The following is a 16,855-nucleotide window of genomic DNA, read 5'->3' as shown; positions in this document are numbered from 1 at the left end:
TCTAAATTTATTTGTCACGTGCACTGAATACAACAGGTGTAGTAGACCTTACAGTGAAATGCTTAAATACAGATTCTAACCAACAGTGCAAAAAAGTAATTAGGTGAACAATAGGTAAGTAAAGAAATAAAAACAACAGTAAAAAGGCAGTGGAAAATAACAGTAGCGAGGCTATAAACAGTAGAGAGGCTATAAACAGTAGAGAGGATATATACAGTAGAGAGGCTATAAACAGTAGAGAGGCTATATACAGTAGAGAGGATATATACAGTAGAGAGGATATATACAGTAGAGAGGCTATATACAGTAGAGAGGCTATATACAGTAGAGAGTCTATATACAGTAGAGAGGCTATATACAGTAGAGAGGCTATATACAGTAGAGAGGCTATATACAGTAAGGCTATATACAGTAGAGAGGCTATAAACAGTAGAGAGGCTATATACAGTAGAGAGGCTATATACAGTAGAGAGGTTATATACAGTAGAGAGTCTATATACAGTAGAGAGGTTATATACAGTAGAGAGGCTATATACAGTAGAGAGGTTATATACAGTAGAGAGTCTATATACAGTAGAGAGGTTATATACAGTAGAGAGGCTATATACAGTAGAGGCTATATACAGTAGAGAGGCTATATACAGTAGAGAGGCTATATACAGTAGAGAGGCTATATACAGTAGCGAGGCTATAACAGTAGCGAGGTTATATACAGTAGAGAGGCTATATACAGTAGAGAGGCTATATACAGTAGAGAGGCTATATACAGTAGAGAGGCTATATACAGTAGAGAGGCTATATACAGTAGCGAGGCTATAACAGTAGCGAGGCTATATACAGTAGCGAGGCTATATACAGTAGAGAGGCTATATACAGTAGCGAGGCTATAACAGTAGCGAGGCTATATACAGTAGAGAGGCTATATACAGTAGCGAGGCTATAACAGTAGCGAGGCTATATACAGTAGAGGCTATATACAGTAGAGAGGCTATATACAGTAGAGAGGCTATATACAGTAGCGAGGCTATAACAGTAGCGAGGCTATATACAGTAGCGAGGCTATATAAAGTAGCGAGGCTATATACAGTAGAGGCTATATACAGTAGAGAGGCTATATACAGTAGCGAGGCTATATACAGTAGAGAGGCTATATACAGTAGCGAGGCTATAACAGTAGCGAGGCTATATACAGTAGAGAGGCTATATACAGTAGCGAGGCTATAACAGTAGCGAGGCTATATACAGTAGAGGCTATATACAGTAGAGAGGCTATATACAGTAGCGAGGCTATAACAGTAGCGAGGCTATATACAGTAGCGAGGCTATATAAAGTAGCGAGGCTATATACAGTAGAGGCTATATACAGTAGAGAGGCTATATACAGTAGCGAGGCTATAACAGTAGCGAGGCTATATACAGTAGAGAGGCTATATACAGTAGCGAGGCTATAACAGTAGCGAGGCTATATACAGTAGAGGCTATATAAAGTAGCGAGGCTATATACAGTAGAGAGGCTATATACAGTAGAGAGGCTATATACAGTAGCGAGGCTATATACAGTAGAGAGGCTATATAAAGTAGCGAGGCTATATACAGTAGAGGCTATATACAGTAGAGGCTATATACAGTAACGAGGCTATAACAGTAGCGAGGCTATATACAGTAGAGAGGCTATATACAGTAGCGAGGCTATAACAGTAGCAAGGCTATATACAGGCACCGGTTAGTCAGGCTGATTGAGGTAGTATGTACATGTAGAGATGGTTAAAGTGACTATGCATATATGATAAACAGAGAGTAGTAGTAGCGTAAAAGAGGGGTTGGCGGGTGGTGGGACACAATGCAGATATTCCGGTTAGCCAATGTGCGGGAGCACTGGTTGGTTGGGCCAATTGAGGTAGTATGTACATGAATGTATAGTTAAAGTAACTATGCATATTTGATAAACAGAGAGTAGCAGCAGCGTAAAAGAGTGGTTGGGGGGAGCACACAATGCAAATAGTCCGGGTAGCTATTTGATTACCTGTTCAGGAGTCTTATGGTTTGGGGGTAAAAACTGTTGAGAAGCCTTTTTGTCCTAGACTTGGCACTCTGGTACCGCTTGCCATGCGGTAGTAGAGAGACAGTCTATGACTGGGGTGGCGGAGGTCTTTGACAATTTTTAGGGCCTTCCTCTGAAACCGCTTGGTGTAGAGGTCCTGGATGGCAGGCAGCTTAGCCCCAGTGATGTTCTGGGCCGTGCGGACTACACTCTCGAGTGCCTTGCGGTCAGAGGCCGAGCAATTGCCGTACCAGGCAGTGATGCAACCAGTGATGCTCTCGATGTTGCAGCTGTAGAACCCTTTGAGGATCTGAGGACCCATGCCACATCTTTTTAGTTTTCTGAGGCGAAATAGGCTTTGACGTGCCCTCTTCACGACTGTCTTGGTGTGTTTGGACTATTCTAGTTTGTTGTTGATGTGGACACCAAGGAACTTGAAGCTCTCAACCTGCTCCACTACAGCCCCGTGGATGAGAATGGGGGCGTGCTCGGTCCTCATTTTCCTGTGGTCCACAATCATCTCCTTAGTCTTGTTTACGTTTAGAGATAGGTTGTTGTTCTGGCACCACCCGGCCAGGTCTCTGACCTCACTATAGGCTGTCTTGTAGATGATCAGGCCTACCACTGTTGTGTCGTCTGCAAACTTAATGATGGTGTTGGAGTTATGCCTGGCCATGCAGTCGTGGGTGAACAGGGAGTACAGGAGGGGACTGAGCACGCACCCCTGAGGGGCTCCAGTGTTGAGGATCAGCGTGCCAGATGTGTTGCTACCCACCCTCACCACCTGGAGGAGGCCCGTCAGGAAGTCCAGGATCCAGTTGCAGGGAGGTGTTTAGTCCCAGGATCCTTAGCTTAGTGATGAGCTTTGGGGGAACTATGGTGTTGAACGCTGAGCTGTAGTCAGTGAATAGCATTCACACGTAGGTGTTCCTTTTGTCCAGGAGGGAAAGGGCAGTGTGGAGTGCAATAGAGATTGCATCATCTATGGATCTGTTTGGGCGGTATGCAAATTGGAGTGGATCTAGGGTTTCTGGGATAATGGTGTTGATCTCAGCTTTTCTCTTCTACAGACACTTGGCATGTCCGAAAGCCATACAGTGATAATTACACTGTATCAGTCTTGGGTCGAACGCTCCAACATGATGATTCACATACCACAACTTCACCTGGGCAGGGAGGGATTCCGTATTAAAAAAACAGAAGAACAGACAGACTCGTTACGTTCACTCCATTTACCACACGATTCATCCAATGTGCATCAACCATCCTGGGATATTCTTCATTTGTCCAACATCAACGTCCCTCAAGACACCGGATATTATCCCCTTTACAAATACCCTGCTCTGAAGAGCAACGCATGACACATCATAGTTCTCGAAATGGGTGCGACTCACCACACGTACCTTCTTTTCCACTTCTACTTCAGTATTATAGCGGTCCGCAAACAAATGTTATAGGTGCATTCCACTACCTAATGTATTGGCTGTGTATCAGGCCTACATTTGTGTAGTAAGTATCATTACACTTTGTGAATGATTTGCCAGACCAACAAACCCTACACCCATTAAAAGTCTCACCACTATTCCACTACTTTGGCCCTATCTGATCCTAAGCCAGGCCAGCCGCCTGGGAGGATGGGATACTATTACTCAAAACACCTTGTAACTCTTCTGTAATAAAATCTCATGCACCCAACAGTGGAGGCTGCTGAGGGGAGGACGGATTATAATAATGTCTGCAACGGCACAAATGGAATGGCATCAAACCATGTGTTTGATGCATTTTCTAGCATTCCACCTATTCCGCTCCAGCCATTACCACAAGCCCATCCTCCCCAATTAAGGTGCCACCAACCTCCTGTGACACACCCAAGTACTTCTCTGCAACCACAACATCTGTCCTCTGTGATTTACATTACATTCCTGCGGTACAGTGGACAACCATGACCGCCAAAAAAACTACCTTACTGAAGCACATCCTATCACTCTCTATTGACCTCAGCCTACTCACAGGGACCCTTTCAGGATCCCTCACTCTGGACCAATCTTCCTGTACTACTCTCTTCACTGCCTCAGCACATGACACCTTCTGTACTGCTCTGATCCTGGCAACCTCAACCTGCCTTTGTCTCACAGGACACCTCTCATCTCCAGCACCATGGGTACCCCTACAGTTTTCACAAAAACACACATTTTTCCACCAATACTACACATTCCTTTGTCTCATGTCCTCCTGTACACTTCTCACATCTAGGAATCTCCCTCCTACACTGCTGCCACATGACCATAAGCTTGACACCTCAAACACGTTAATTAGTTCAGGACAAAAGCTCTCACGGGATAACTTACAGACCCTAACTTGACTTTATCTTTTAAAGACTGCATCCCAACTCAGTAATACAGTGTCTTCTCTGTTTCGCAACGCTCTCTACCGAGTCTGCGTCGCACGACACAGCGAGCATCAGATATTGAGAATCTTCAATTTCAGTTCATCCTCATCAACACTTAATGCCACACCAGTTATCACTCCTTTCAATGGCACCCTGCTCTGAATAACATAGCAAGTCACAGTTCTTGACCCCAGTCGCATGGTGTGGAGCGCACGCTCCCTCTGGACGGCAGAAAAACACAATTCCACTTCGAGCCACTTTCACTGACCCAACCTCTTCTCCACACAACCTGACACCACATATGAATCAACCAGAAGGCAATGATCCATTATGTCCAAAAATCTCACTCCAATTGGGCCAAAATCATCTTCAATCACGGACAGGACGACTGCACCTGCGACCGCAGTTAATTCACCCTCAATCTCATTTAATATGTTCCACTTTCTTCCTTTTCCCCCTGCCCGCTTTCTTAACGACCTCTATGGGTTCCTCTGACGACATCTCCACATCCATCAACCATTCGGGCATAACCGCCCTCTTGTCCATCTCCCTGAGAGGCGATCCAAGCCCACTTCCCGTGATCCTCACAGCCTTTACTTCACCCACCACCTCTTCATATCCGAAACGGGTTTCTTAAGTTTCATTCAGGTGGTCATCCTCAATAAATCACACAAGATAAATGGGGACTTCAGCAGAGCTCAACCTTCTGTTTTCCAACCCAACTCTGCTCAGTTTCCCATTCTTTTGCATTGCAACGTTTGACATTTTTTGTTTTGTTTTGGTACACTGGAGGCTAAATATATTTGAAGAATGTAAAATATTTACCATCAAATGCATTTTTATAATAATATTAATTTCAGAATAAGTAGCAAGACAAATAACAGGTGTAGGCCAGCAGTTATTCATGTTTTAATTCAGATAAGAAATGTGATAATGTATAGTATAAAAGTGGAAATGACACAAAGCACAGATACAAGTGTGTTGAAATGACAAATGACCACATTGAGGATTGAATTTTGCATGATTAAATAAAATACAAATTAGCAAAGAAAATATTGGTTCCAGTCAGACATCCTCATAAGTCTTGTCTCCAGCTTGGGACAGCCCTGTAAGATGGTGATGAGCATAGATTAGTTACAGGGAAAGAAGATAGTGAAAAAGTGGCTGATGAAAATGTTTTGGGCTAATTCACCTATGAAACATCTGTAATACAGGTCCGCCCCCAGAGGGTCCAATCTCTTTGGTGCGTTCCTCCCATCCTTTGGTGGGTTTGCAGAGCCTGGAAGGGTCTCTGCTGATATGAGCCTCTGCCTAATGAGATAAAATGAATAGCAGAAAATAACTGGATGGCATACATTGGGTACAATGGAATCCGTGCCTGCTGCTGTGTAAGGTCTTACCTTCTCCTTCAGCTTAGCCAGTCTCTTTTGTCTATCCAGCTCCTGCTTTTCCTTCTCCTGTCTTTCCTGTACTTTTGTCTCCAACTTCTGGAAGTCCTGCAGATAAGTCAGTTAACCATTATACTTTGACTTTCCTCCACCCCAGTCTTTCCTTCCTCCACCCCAGTCTTTCCTTCCTCCACCCCAGTCTTTCCTTCCTCCACCCCAGTCTTTCCTTCCTCCACCCCAGTCTTTCCTTCCTCCACCCCAGTCTTTCCTTCCTCCACCCCAGTCTTTCCTTCCTCCACCCCAGTCTTTCCTTCCTCCACCCCAGTCTTTCCTTCCTCCACCCCAGTCTTTCCTTCCTCCACCCCAGTCTTTCCTTCCTCCACCCCAGTCTTTCCTTCCCTTCCTCCACAGTCTTTCCTTCCTCCACCCCAGTCTTTCCTTCCGACACCCCAGTCTTTCCTTCCGACACCCCAGTCTTTCCTTCCGACACCCCAGTCTTTCCTTCCGACACCCCAGTCTTTCCTTCCGACACCCCAGTCTTTCCTTCCGACACCCCAGTCTTTCCGACACCGCAGTCTCCAGTAGACATAACTGAGAAAAGTACTACTTGAGCAACCTCAAATAGTACTCAGTACTTTGTTGAAGCACCTTTGGCAGCGATTACAGCCTCAAGTCTTCTTGGGTATGACTACAAACTTCGCACACCTGTATTTGGGAGTTTCTCCCAGTCTTCTCTGCAGATCCTCTCAAGTTCTGTCAGTTTGGATGGCGAGCGTCGCTGCACAGCTATTTTCAGGTCTCTCCAAGACATTTGATCGGGTTCAAGTCCGGGCTCTGGCTAGGCTATTCAAGGACATTCGGAGACTTGTCCCGAAGCCACTCCTGTGTTGTCTTGGCTGTGTGCTTAGGGTTGTTGTCCTGTTGGAAGGTGAAGGGGTCTGAGGTCCTCAGCAGGTTTTCATCGAGGATCTCTCTATACTTTGCTCTGTTCATCTTTCACTTGATCCTGACTAGTCTCCCAGTCCCTGCCGATGAAAAACATTCCATAGCATGATGCTGCCACCACCATACTTCACCATAGGGATGGTGCTATGTTTCCTCCTGACGGTTGGCATTCAGGCAAAAGAGTTCAATCTTGGTTTCATCAGACCAGAGAATCTTGTTTTACTGAGGAGTGGCTTCCGTCTGTCACTCTACCAAAAAGGCCTTATTGGTGGAGTGCTGCAAAGATGGTTGACCTTCTGGAAGTTTCTCCCATCTCCACAGAGGAACTCTGGAGCTCTGTCAGAGTGACCATCAGGTTCCTGGTCACCTCCCTGATCAAGGCCCTTCTCCCCACGATTGCTCAGTTTGGCCAGGCGGCCAGCTCTCGGAAGAGCCTTGGTGGTTCCAAACTCCATTTAAGAACGATGGAGGCCACTGTGTTCTTGGGAACCTTCAAAGCTACAGAAATGTTTTGGTACCCTTCCCCAGATCTGTACCTCGACACAATCCTGTCTCGGAGCTCTACGGACAATTTCTTCGACCTCATGGCTTGGTTTCTCTGACATGCACTGTCAACTGTGGAACCTTATATAGACAGGTGTGTGCCTGTCAATTGGATTTGATTTAAATCTAATTGTATTTGTCACATGCACCAAATACAACAGGTGTAGAGCTTACAGTGGAATGCTTACTTACAAGCCCTTAACCAAAAATGCTTTAAGAAATGAAGAAACATTCATTCAAATAAGTGTTGAGTAAAAAATAGAAAATAAAAGTAACAAATAATTACACAGCAGCAGTAAAATAACAAGTGAGGCTATATACAGGGGGTACCGGTACAGAGTCAATGTGGAGGCTATATACAGGGGGTACCGGTACAGAGTCAATGTGGAGGCTATATACAGGGGGTACCAGTACAGAGTCAATGTGGAGGCTATATACAGGGGGTACCGGTACAGAGTCAATGTGGAGGCTATATACAGGGGGTACCGGTACAGAGTCAATGTGGAGGCTATATACAGGGGGTACCGGTACAGAGTCAATGTGGAGGCTATATACAGGGGGTACCGGTACAGAGTCAATGTGGAGGCTATATACAGGGGGAACCGGTACAGAGTCAATGTGGAGACTATATACAGGGGGTACCGGTACAGAGTCATTGTGCGCGGGCACTGGTTAGTCGAGGTCATTTGTGTAATATATACATGTAGGTAGAGTTTTGATTTGAAATCATGTCCAATCAAATGAATTTACCACAGGTGGACTCCAATCGAGTTGTAGAAACAGCTCAAGGATGATCAATGGAAACAGGATGCACCTGATCTCAATGTCGAGTCTCATAAGCAAAAGGTCTGAATACTTATATAAATTAGGTATCTGCTTTTTATTTTTAATACATTTTCAAACATTTCTAAAAACTTGTTTTTGCCTTGTCATTATGGGGTATTGTGTGTCGATTGATGAGGAAAATGTTTTATTTAATCAATTTTAGAGTAAGGCTATAACAAAATGTGGAAAAAGTCAAGGGGTCTGAATACTTCCCGAATTCACTGTATATACAAAATACCTTGAGTAGTACCATTGTAAATACTGATCCTTCACATACCCTTTCCTGAAAGCGTTTGATGCCGTAGCCTGCCAGTCTCTTCTTCTCCTCCATGTCAGCCTGTTCCTGTTCCTCTTTCTGCATGGTCAGAAGTTCTTCCTCCTCCTTCTTCTGCCGAATGTGGGCCTCCAGAACCAGCTTCACCTCCAGCTGTCTCCTGCGCTCCTCCTTGGCTTGTCTCCGCTGCAGGATCTCCTCAGTGAGCCTCTGCTCCTCCTCCTGCTCCTGGCGCAGCCTGCGCTGCCTTTTCCACCCCTCCAGGCGAGCCACCGCCTCCCTCCTCTCCTCCTCAGCCCTACGCTGCTGGGTCTCAGCCTGCGCCTCCCTCTCCCTCCTGGCAACGCTCTCCAGCTCATCCTGGTGTTGCAGCCTTGCAGCCCTCTCCTGCTGTCTCTCAGCCTTCCACCGGTAAATGGCCTGGTGCATGGAGTGCAAATTAGCAAAATTAAGACAAAACTAATATTACAAGTATATTCATGCAATTTAACAGTTCAAAACAAATAGCTGACTGATATTTCAGAGCTCATAAATGGCAGTACTGTTCTAGCCATCTACAGTTGAAAGTGACTGGAAACTCATTACATTTCCTACAAAGTGATGCCCAGTCTACCTCTTTCTTCTTCTCCTGAAAGTACAGGAGCTCAAGATACCAATCTTCATGCTGTTCAACATCTTCTGGGGTTTTGCCTGGCAGGTAGAGCAAAGCCTCTTTCCTATAGGCTGGTTTGCCATTGTGCTTGGTCCACACTTTCAGAAAGCTCTGATGGTCATACTGGTCCCAGGCCCCCTGCTTCCCTCCAGTTTGCTGTAGGAACCTCTCTAGTGCGGTCACCTCTGGTGGGAGGTCCTCCTCTAGGGCTTTGGCCAGACACACCTTGCCTGGGGGAGCAGTGGGCAACTTTGGGTCTGCTTTTACAGCCAAAGACCAAGTCTCAATCTTCTTTTCAAAAGCACATATCTCCTGGCTGCATGTTCTTTCCTCTTTCAATAGATCCTCAAAACTAAAAAGAATAAGAAAGAAGCATTTAATCTCAGTCTAAACTATAATCAAGTCATTTTGAAACATGCATTACATGACAGCTGACAGCTGTTAAAATATTTAACATCTCATACCTTTGACGTTGATCCCCCTTGAAAGTGTTGATTGAATTTTCAACTTCTGTCATTATTTCTTTCAGTTTCTCAATTACTAAAAAACAATCAACAGCATTTCTAAGTAGTTAAAGTATAACAGCCTGTATAAAGGGAGGTGAAGTGGGTATCATATTGAACTGGCTTCATAAAAACATGAATGTCATGACTCCCCAATCTGTACTGTTTAACATGCACATGTTTAACCATCAACCAGCATATGACTTACACTCAGGGGTAGGCTTCACGTCAGTCAGCTGCATCTGAAATTTATTTACACCATTATGGATTTTCATCAGATGCTTTTGCACGTTCATTTCTGAGGGACAAAGAACATGAGCAACATTATTATTAAAGATGTTCAAATTACGTTTTAGTCAGTAAAATATTGAAGTGACATACAAAGAGTACTAAAACCACAAAAATACACACGCTCAGTATTTCGATCATCCTGAAGACCTTTATCAAACTCTTCCAATACTCTAAATCCATCTGAAAGACCATTCTTCCTGTTTTGTGTATTCAACATCTTCTCTTTCTCAAGTTTCTCAATCCTGTTTTAAGAACAATAGAAAATGAGTCTCAATACAATAGATGTGCATGTATAATCTCAATTCCCCTGCATATTAATATGAGGAACTTACTGTTTTCTAAGTTTCTCTGCATTTCTGAGAAACTCTGTCTTTTGTTGGAAAACTCTATCTTCCAAACGTTGTGCATTGTGGTGAGTAGCTGTGATGAAGTCACCTTCCTTATGAGAAAACAAAAGCTAGTATGAGCCAGGTCTAACAGTCAGCCAATACGTTCTGTCATTAGATAATGCAATACCTAATATTCTAGCCTGGGCTCAGATCTGTTTGTGCTGTCTGACAACTCCTCCTACGGTGGTCATTATTTACTGTCTCTAGAAGTTGGCAGAAATATCCCAAAAGAGTTGTCAGACAGCAACGCAAACAGAATAAAAAAACGTGTATGTTTAAAGTGAAGCACGTTAGAAAGCAAGGTTAGCTAGCATAGCATACACACAAAATATAATTACTGTGTTTGTTGTTGGCAACCTGGCTGGCTGGTTAGCTATTTTGGTTTCCTTTGTTCTTAGCGAAGAAGCTTATAAGATTTTACTCAATGTTAAAATAATATTGTGTAGAGTATCGTTTGCTGGCAACTTCCAATAATTTAAATACATATAGAGGACAATAAAACGTTATTACCAGGAGTTGTGCATCAAAAAGCTCTTTGGTCGTTATGGAAGCCATTTTCAAATTGAATTTTAAAACTTTAATGACACCACATCTGTTGAGCCGAACCGTCCCACAGAGTTTCAAAACTCAGAGGCACAACATCGCAAGACTTCCGGGAAGGCTCGTGAAACAGACCAAATAGACCAGGCCGGGGTTTGGAGTTCGTGAAGTCAATGAGACAAGTGAAACATTTGTTCTTGGTTGTTAATTTTCTCAAATTTTAAAGACAAAACCTAGATTTTAGCCAATCTCTTACTTAAGTAGTTGAACACGTTAGTACTCCAACCTCGTGAAAGTGACAAACTGACACGTTTTCATTCATTTTCGTTTGATTTGATGGCCTGCACATGCGCAGTTTGGCGTGAGAGACCGTTAGACCCGATGACGTTTTCTACTGAGTTTAGCCAGCCAACGTCGCCATGACGTCTTTGATGCTATTCCATCTGGAACTGTCATGTTATTTAGAGGTGTCGCCAGACCTCACCTTCTTGACCTACCCTCGCTTAATCCAGTTGACTCTCCAATAAGGAAAGTCTGTTTCTCCTTGCTCCCTCAGAACAATAGGTCTATAAATGCTTTATTTCAAAGGGATATTGTATCCATTCCTTATGTCACAAGTTACTGGATGGAATACATTGGTCACTAATATCTGTTGGGAAAAATCTGGTTATTACCACACACTACTTGCTTGTTAACAAGGTCAAAGAGGTATCTTTCAGAATGATCCATAAGTATTACCCTGCGAATCATTACCTGAAGAAACTTTAAAAAGACATTAACATTGATTGTACTTTTTGTGTTGAGCATCCAGAAACCGTTTCACATTTATTTTGACATTGTCTACATGTAAAACAATTATGGAAAGATATTCACAGTTTTATAATTGTTAATATTCTTGACGACTTTTGTTTTTTTATGGGAGAATGTGCTGCTCGGTTTCCTTAACCATAAGGAATACTCTTTAAGGAATACCTAGGATAGGATAAGTAATCCCTCTCACCCCCCCTTTAAGATTTAGATGCACTATTGTAAAGTGACTGTTCCACTGGATGTCATAAGGTGAATGCACCAATTTGTAAGTCGCTCTGGATAAGAGCGTCTGCTAAATGACTTAAATGTAAATGTAAATGTAATAAAGAAAAACAATTTTACCTTATAGATCTAATTGTGCTAATGGCAAAATTTCATATTCATAAATGTAAATTCAACCACGCTTCTGTGTTTTCTATAAGGAATTCGAGCAGTACATTAAGACCTTTATACATTCTTCTAATAAGAAAGCTGTTAAAACAATCAATGTGTGTGCATCTTTTAAGGTCTTTGTATACCCCCTAGCATATGTTATCATTGTCTGTTTCTATACTTCTTATATGTATACTGATTTTTCTTCAATTAAAAAAATAAAACAAAATGTACAAATTTAATTGAATTTAAAAAACGTCACCATGAAGTCGTCTACAAGTGTAACCATCCTCTTTACTGATTTGGCTACACCAGCAGAGGGCGCAGCTGATCATTTCGATCTTTGTAGCTCATTTACTGGTCATCAGCTCGTCAGACAGACAGACAGACAGACAGACAGACAGACAGACAGACAGACAGACAGACAGACAGACAGACAGACAGACAGACAGACAGACAGACAGACAGACAGACAGACAGACAGGCAGGCAGGCAGGCAGGCAGAATGAAAGAAAAAAAGGTCATCCCGAGTGACGCAACGGTTTAAGGCACTGCATTTCAGTGCTAGAGGTGTCACTACAGACCCTGGTTCGATTCCAGGCTGTATCACAACCGGCCGTGATTGGGAGTCCCATAGGGCGGCGCACAATTGGCCCAGCATCGTCTGGTTTAGGGTTTGGCCGGGGTAGGCCGTCATTGTAAATAAGAACTTGTTCTTAACTGACTTGCCTAGTTAAATAAAATACAAATCCAACAGTCCAAAATATGGATATCACCTCAACATACATACATACATACATACATACATACATACATACATACATACATACATACATACATACATACATACATACATACATACATACATACATACATACATACATACATACATACATACATACATACATACATACATACATACATACATACATACATACATACATACATACACACACACACACACACATACATACATACACACATACACACACACACATACATACACACACACACACACATACATACATACATACACACTGCTGTCTGTAGATGATTAGGTTATTTTAAGACACCTTTTAAATGATGGCCAGCAGCCACAATTTCTGTGCTAGATGGCTTGACAATTCTCTGGAGTAAGTGAATATGAATAGAAACTGAAATCCATTATTGAAGGAGGATATTAAGGATGATCGCCATTCCGTGGGTGTAAAGGCATAAATAGCAAACGATCCAAGAAAAGCACAAGTTCAAATTTCCTATTTTTGTCACCAGCTCAGAGAGAAATTTAAATTGATTAAAGAGATGTAAAGACCATAGCATTATACTAATTAAAATAACAAATTGGACACATGGGGAAAGCTAGGCCAGCCATGTGTATTTTGGACAGAATGTATGCAATAGATATCAGCAATTGGAATGTCATTTCACAATAGTAATTCTCATAGACAGATGACATAGTGAAAAATAATAGCGTAAAATAATTTGCATAGTTTTATTGTAAGATATTCTTACTCACATACTAGCAAGATGCGCAGCATGTCTCCCTCCTTCTTCAGAAGTGAGTTAGATATATTTACCGATGACTGGTCTGTGTGTATCCATGTAATTGACTCTTCTGGGTGCAGCTTGTTTTCAACTGCTTTCGGGTGGATAACAGATTGGTTACAAACACAACACACAGCAGGCATAGTAAAACCTTCTGACAGCTGACCACTGCTGCTGGAGTCCCGTGAGAGAAAGCTGAGCTGACTGTCTTGAGCTTGGTCATGTTTGTAACTCCAGCCAGCGACCTCTGTGAGGGTGTAAGGGTTTGAGCTTTGGGTGAACCTGGGACAAGTGGGAAAGTGATCGCTCCAAGTGTCTTTCCCTCTGTGCTTAGGTACCCTCTATCTCTCCTGCTATGTGGTTCACTAACCTCACATGCCCAGTAACCTAGTGTTTTTTGTGTGTGTTTTTAAAAATGTAACTAGGCAAGTCAGTTAAGAACAAATTCTTATTTACAATGACGGCCTACCCCAGCCAAACCCTAAACCAGACGATGCTGGGCCAATTGTGCGCCGCCCTATGTGACTCCCAATCACGTCCGGTTGTGATACAGCCTGGAATCAAACCAGAGTCTGTAGTGATGACTCTTGCACTGAGATGCTGTGCCTTAGACCGCTGCGCCACTCGGGAGCCCATCGTGTGACTCCTCCCCTTATTCTCTGCTGTGTGAGAACACATGCTACTTACCTTCCCCCACCTCTCCTAGTCTTGACTTGATTTCAGGGATTTTCGTGTGCTAGTATGATGATCAACAATCTTAAAATGTCAAATGGTAGTACAAAATATAATCTGATGAGAGGTCAGTCTAACTTTGTCCAACAATAAAGTAGAAAACCAGATCCAGCACAAAGACAATGCCAAGATTAAAGTAAATACCCAGAGGACCATCTTTTTAATAATAGATAGGAAGTGGGTCGTTTTAGACAGACAATTGGGTCCCTGTAATCTTTTTAAAGGGATAGTTCACCATAATTACAAATACCTCATGTCATGGATAGAAAGTAATCTCTGGCTCAGATTTACAGTCTGTGACTTTACTGCAATTTAACTTTAGAATCACTGGTATCAGGAAACAATATTGAGGTCACAATCGCAACATTGTGTCAATTAGCTGAAGCTTTGTTTTCAGTTATGGATCAAAATTAAGGTCTGTTTTGTGAATTGATATGGGATACGGGATGGTACAAGGGTTTTCATTCGCAACTATTGAAAGGTGTGCATTTTACACATGTAGCAATGTATTTGTTGTTTGTTGTTAACTGAGCTCAGTATAGAAACACATGGCACAAGCTGGGATGACTAGGTGAAAGCAGAGCTATATCAACAGGAATTTGCATTTTATAATCTCACATTGGTTTGGACAGTGTTTACTTCTTCTGTCTACCTCCTTGGTGAAACAGGGTCCTATGCAGGTATCTGTCACCACAAGATATCACTGCTATGTACACATACAAAGTGCTTGAAGGGGACTGAAATAGGTGCTGGTACTCTTCTGGGTACCACACAGTACTGTATATATTTAGGTGCCATAAAATAGCCAATATTCTATAAGAGGGACCGGAACTCTAGCAGTAGAAAACAAACTGGTGTGTTCCTGTTCAAGTCAAGCACTGCACATACAGTAAATTATAAGCAAATACAGTGTCCAGGAGTGCAAAGAGTCCTGAAATATCCTACACAAGTAGAAGTACTGTTACTTTAATGAAATTAAAGAAGTAAAAATAGTAAAACTACTGGTGAAAAAAACTACTCAAGTAAAAGTTATAATTTGTTACTTTCCATCTCTGACAGTGTCTTCCCTCCATAATGCTTTTTATGATGACTGGAGAATGAATACATGTACAGAATTTGTCATGGGTGTTGTTGACAGAATAAAAAGATTAAGAAATACACTTTTTTTATCACATGGGCTGTTTTTCTCAGAAGGATATTTATGTCCTAGAATGCAACACAAGCATGGCTTCAGTCAACTCTACCCTTGTTTGTTGGAGAGTGTGAGGTCTGCTCTGTAGGAGTGATAGTATTACATATCTACCTGTGTGAGCTGTGAAATTAGCTCATTGTAGGCATGCCACTCAAGCACAGGGTTGTTGCCACTTGCCATGTGGCTTCACTTGTTTGGCACTACAAATGCTGACTAAACATTTACACCATGACCTGACCTCCCTACCTCAGCTATGTTATTGACATTTCTGTTAACTTTTATGAGGCCAACATACTATATTATGCCCTCCTTTCTGGTTGTCTCATTAACATGTCAAACAAAGTGATTGACAAATCAATGGGGACATAGAGAGTTACATAAAACTAGTCCACGGACTTTGGCTACACTGGATATTTGACTAGAATTCAACCTTTTGTTCATTAAAAAAAAAGTGTTTGTCCAGACTCTATTCAATTTTGCAGCCTGACTTGTCATATGACATCAACGGATAACCTTTGTTAAGCACGTATCCACTAAATTCAATTGTTACTGATAGCACACATTTTGGTTTCTTCATAGGTCAGTAACCTTGCAGCCTACAACAACAACATCCCTCCAAGGAAAATGATACCCATTTAAATGGCAAGTGATAGCACAAACACATGCATAAAGTAGGTCAAGTATTAGTGCCACATGTATTAGCTGACATATGTGGAAGGACTAATTGTAAACAAAATATTTCCTCTCTGCACACCTCTTGATGATTAGATTATTTCTAACATTCAAATAAATGATCCTCTTCCTCTTTAATGCAGTACTACTACAGTACACTAAAGTTATAAATAGCACTCCTCAAATTTCTCACGGGAAATAGTTCTGAGTGAAACACCTTGCTGGATGGCATCGGTATCCTGTTCACACCCTTATCAAGTTTCTGTTGTCTTGTGTGATGTATGAGTCCTTTTGTTATTAGCATGGAAGCAGCATGACTCATGGTATGTGTTTGTGATGCATCAGTCCAGTGGTCTGCTTGCAAGTCTCTTACTGCTCTCTTGCTAACTCCTAATTAGAAATGAATGACATTTTACTTAGTGGTAGTTTATTATTATTATTACTACATGTAGGCCGTACTTGGCAGCAAAAAGCTGAATTGCGAGTCACAGCACATGCAAATAATTATGTTTGGCTTGACAATGACAATAGAGTAGACAAGAGCACAAACAGATCTGGGACCAGGCAATCCGTCCATTCCACTGAATAAATTGAGACATGTTGAGCGTGTGAAAAGAGAGGTTGACCCCACATAAAAAAATACTACAGTTTGCTATAGAATACCATGGTACTTACTATAGAATTGTATAGTATTCTGAAGTAAACTATAGTAAACTGAAGTAAACTGAAGTAAACTGTAGTAAACTGAAGTA

At 42.2% G+C, this 16,855-nt stretch overlaps 1 protein-coding gene across 2 annotated transcripts; it reads right to left on the bottom strand.

Moving 5' to 3' along the window:
- Positions 1–5,317: 5,317 nt before the first annotated feature.
- On the bottom strand, positions 5,318–11,086 carry LOC124033416 (coiled-coil domain-containing protein 112-like). 2 transcript variants are annotated; one of them, XM_046345444.1, is made up of 10 exons: positions 10,751–11,086; positions 10,184–10,290; positions 9,972–10,093; positions 9,769–9,858; positions 9,522–9,597; positions 9,019–9,409; positions 8,409–8,825; positions 5,831–5,926; positions 5,623–5,741; positions 5,318–5,536 (listed from the first exon to the last, which is right to left on the bottom strand). In XM_046345444.1, the coding sequence occupies exons 1-10, from the start codon at positions 10,793–10,795 to the stop codon at positions 5,506–5,508; spliced, it is 1,494 nt and encodes a 497-aa protein (XP_046201400.1). In that variant the 5' UTR covers positions 10,796–11,086; the 3' UTR covers positions 5,318–5,505. The 2 variants fall into 2 exon arrangements, with proteins under 2 accessions (XP_046201400.1, XP_046201401.1); XM_046345445.1 differs by lacking the exon at positions 10,751–11,086 and adding an exon at positions 10,579–10,667.
- Positions 11,087–16,855: the final 5,769 nt, after the last annotated feature.

The sequence above is a fragment of the Oncorhynchus gorbuscha genome, linkage group LG04 (genome assembly GCF_021184085.1).
Source record: "Oncorhynchus gorbuscha isolate QuinsamMale2020 ecotype Even-year linkage group LG04, OgorEven_v1.0, whole genome shotgun sequence".
Taxonomy (NCBI): domain Eukaryota; kingdom Metazoa; phylum Chordata; class Actinopteri; order Salmoniformes; family Salmonidae; genus Oncorhynchus; species Oncorhynchus gorbuscha.
Note: the sequence above shows the minus strand (reverse complement) of the source record. Positions and strands in the feature narration are given on the sequence as shown.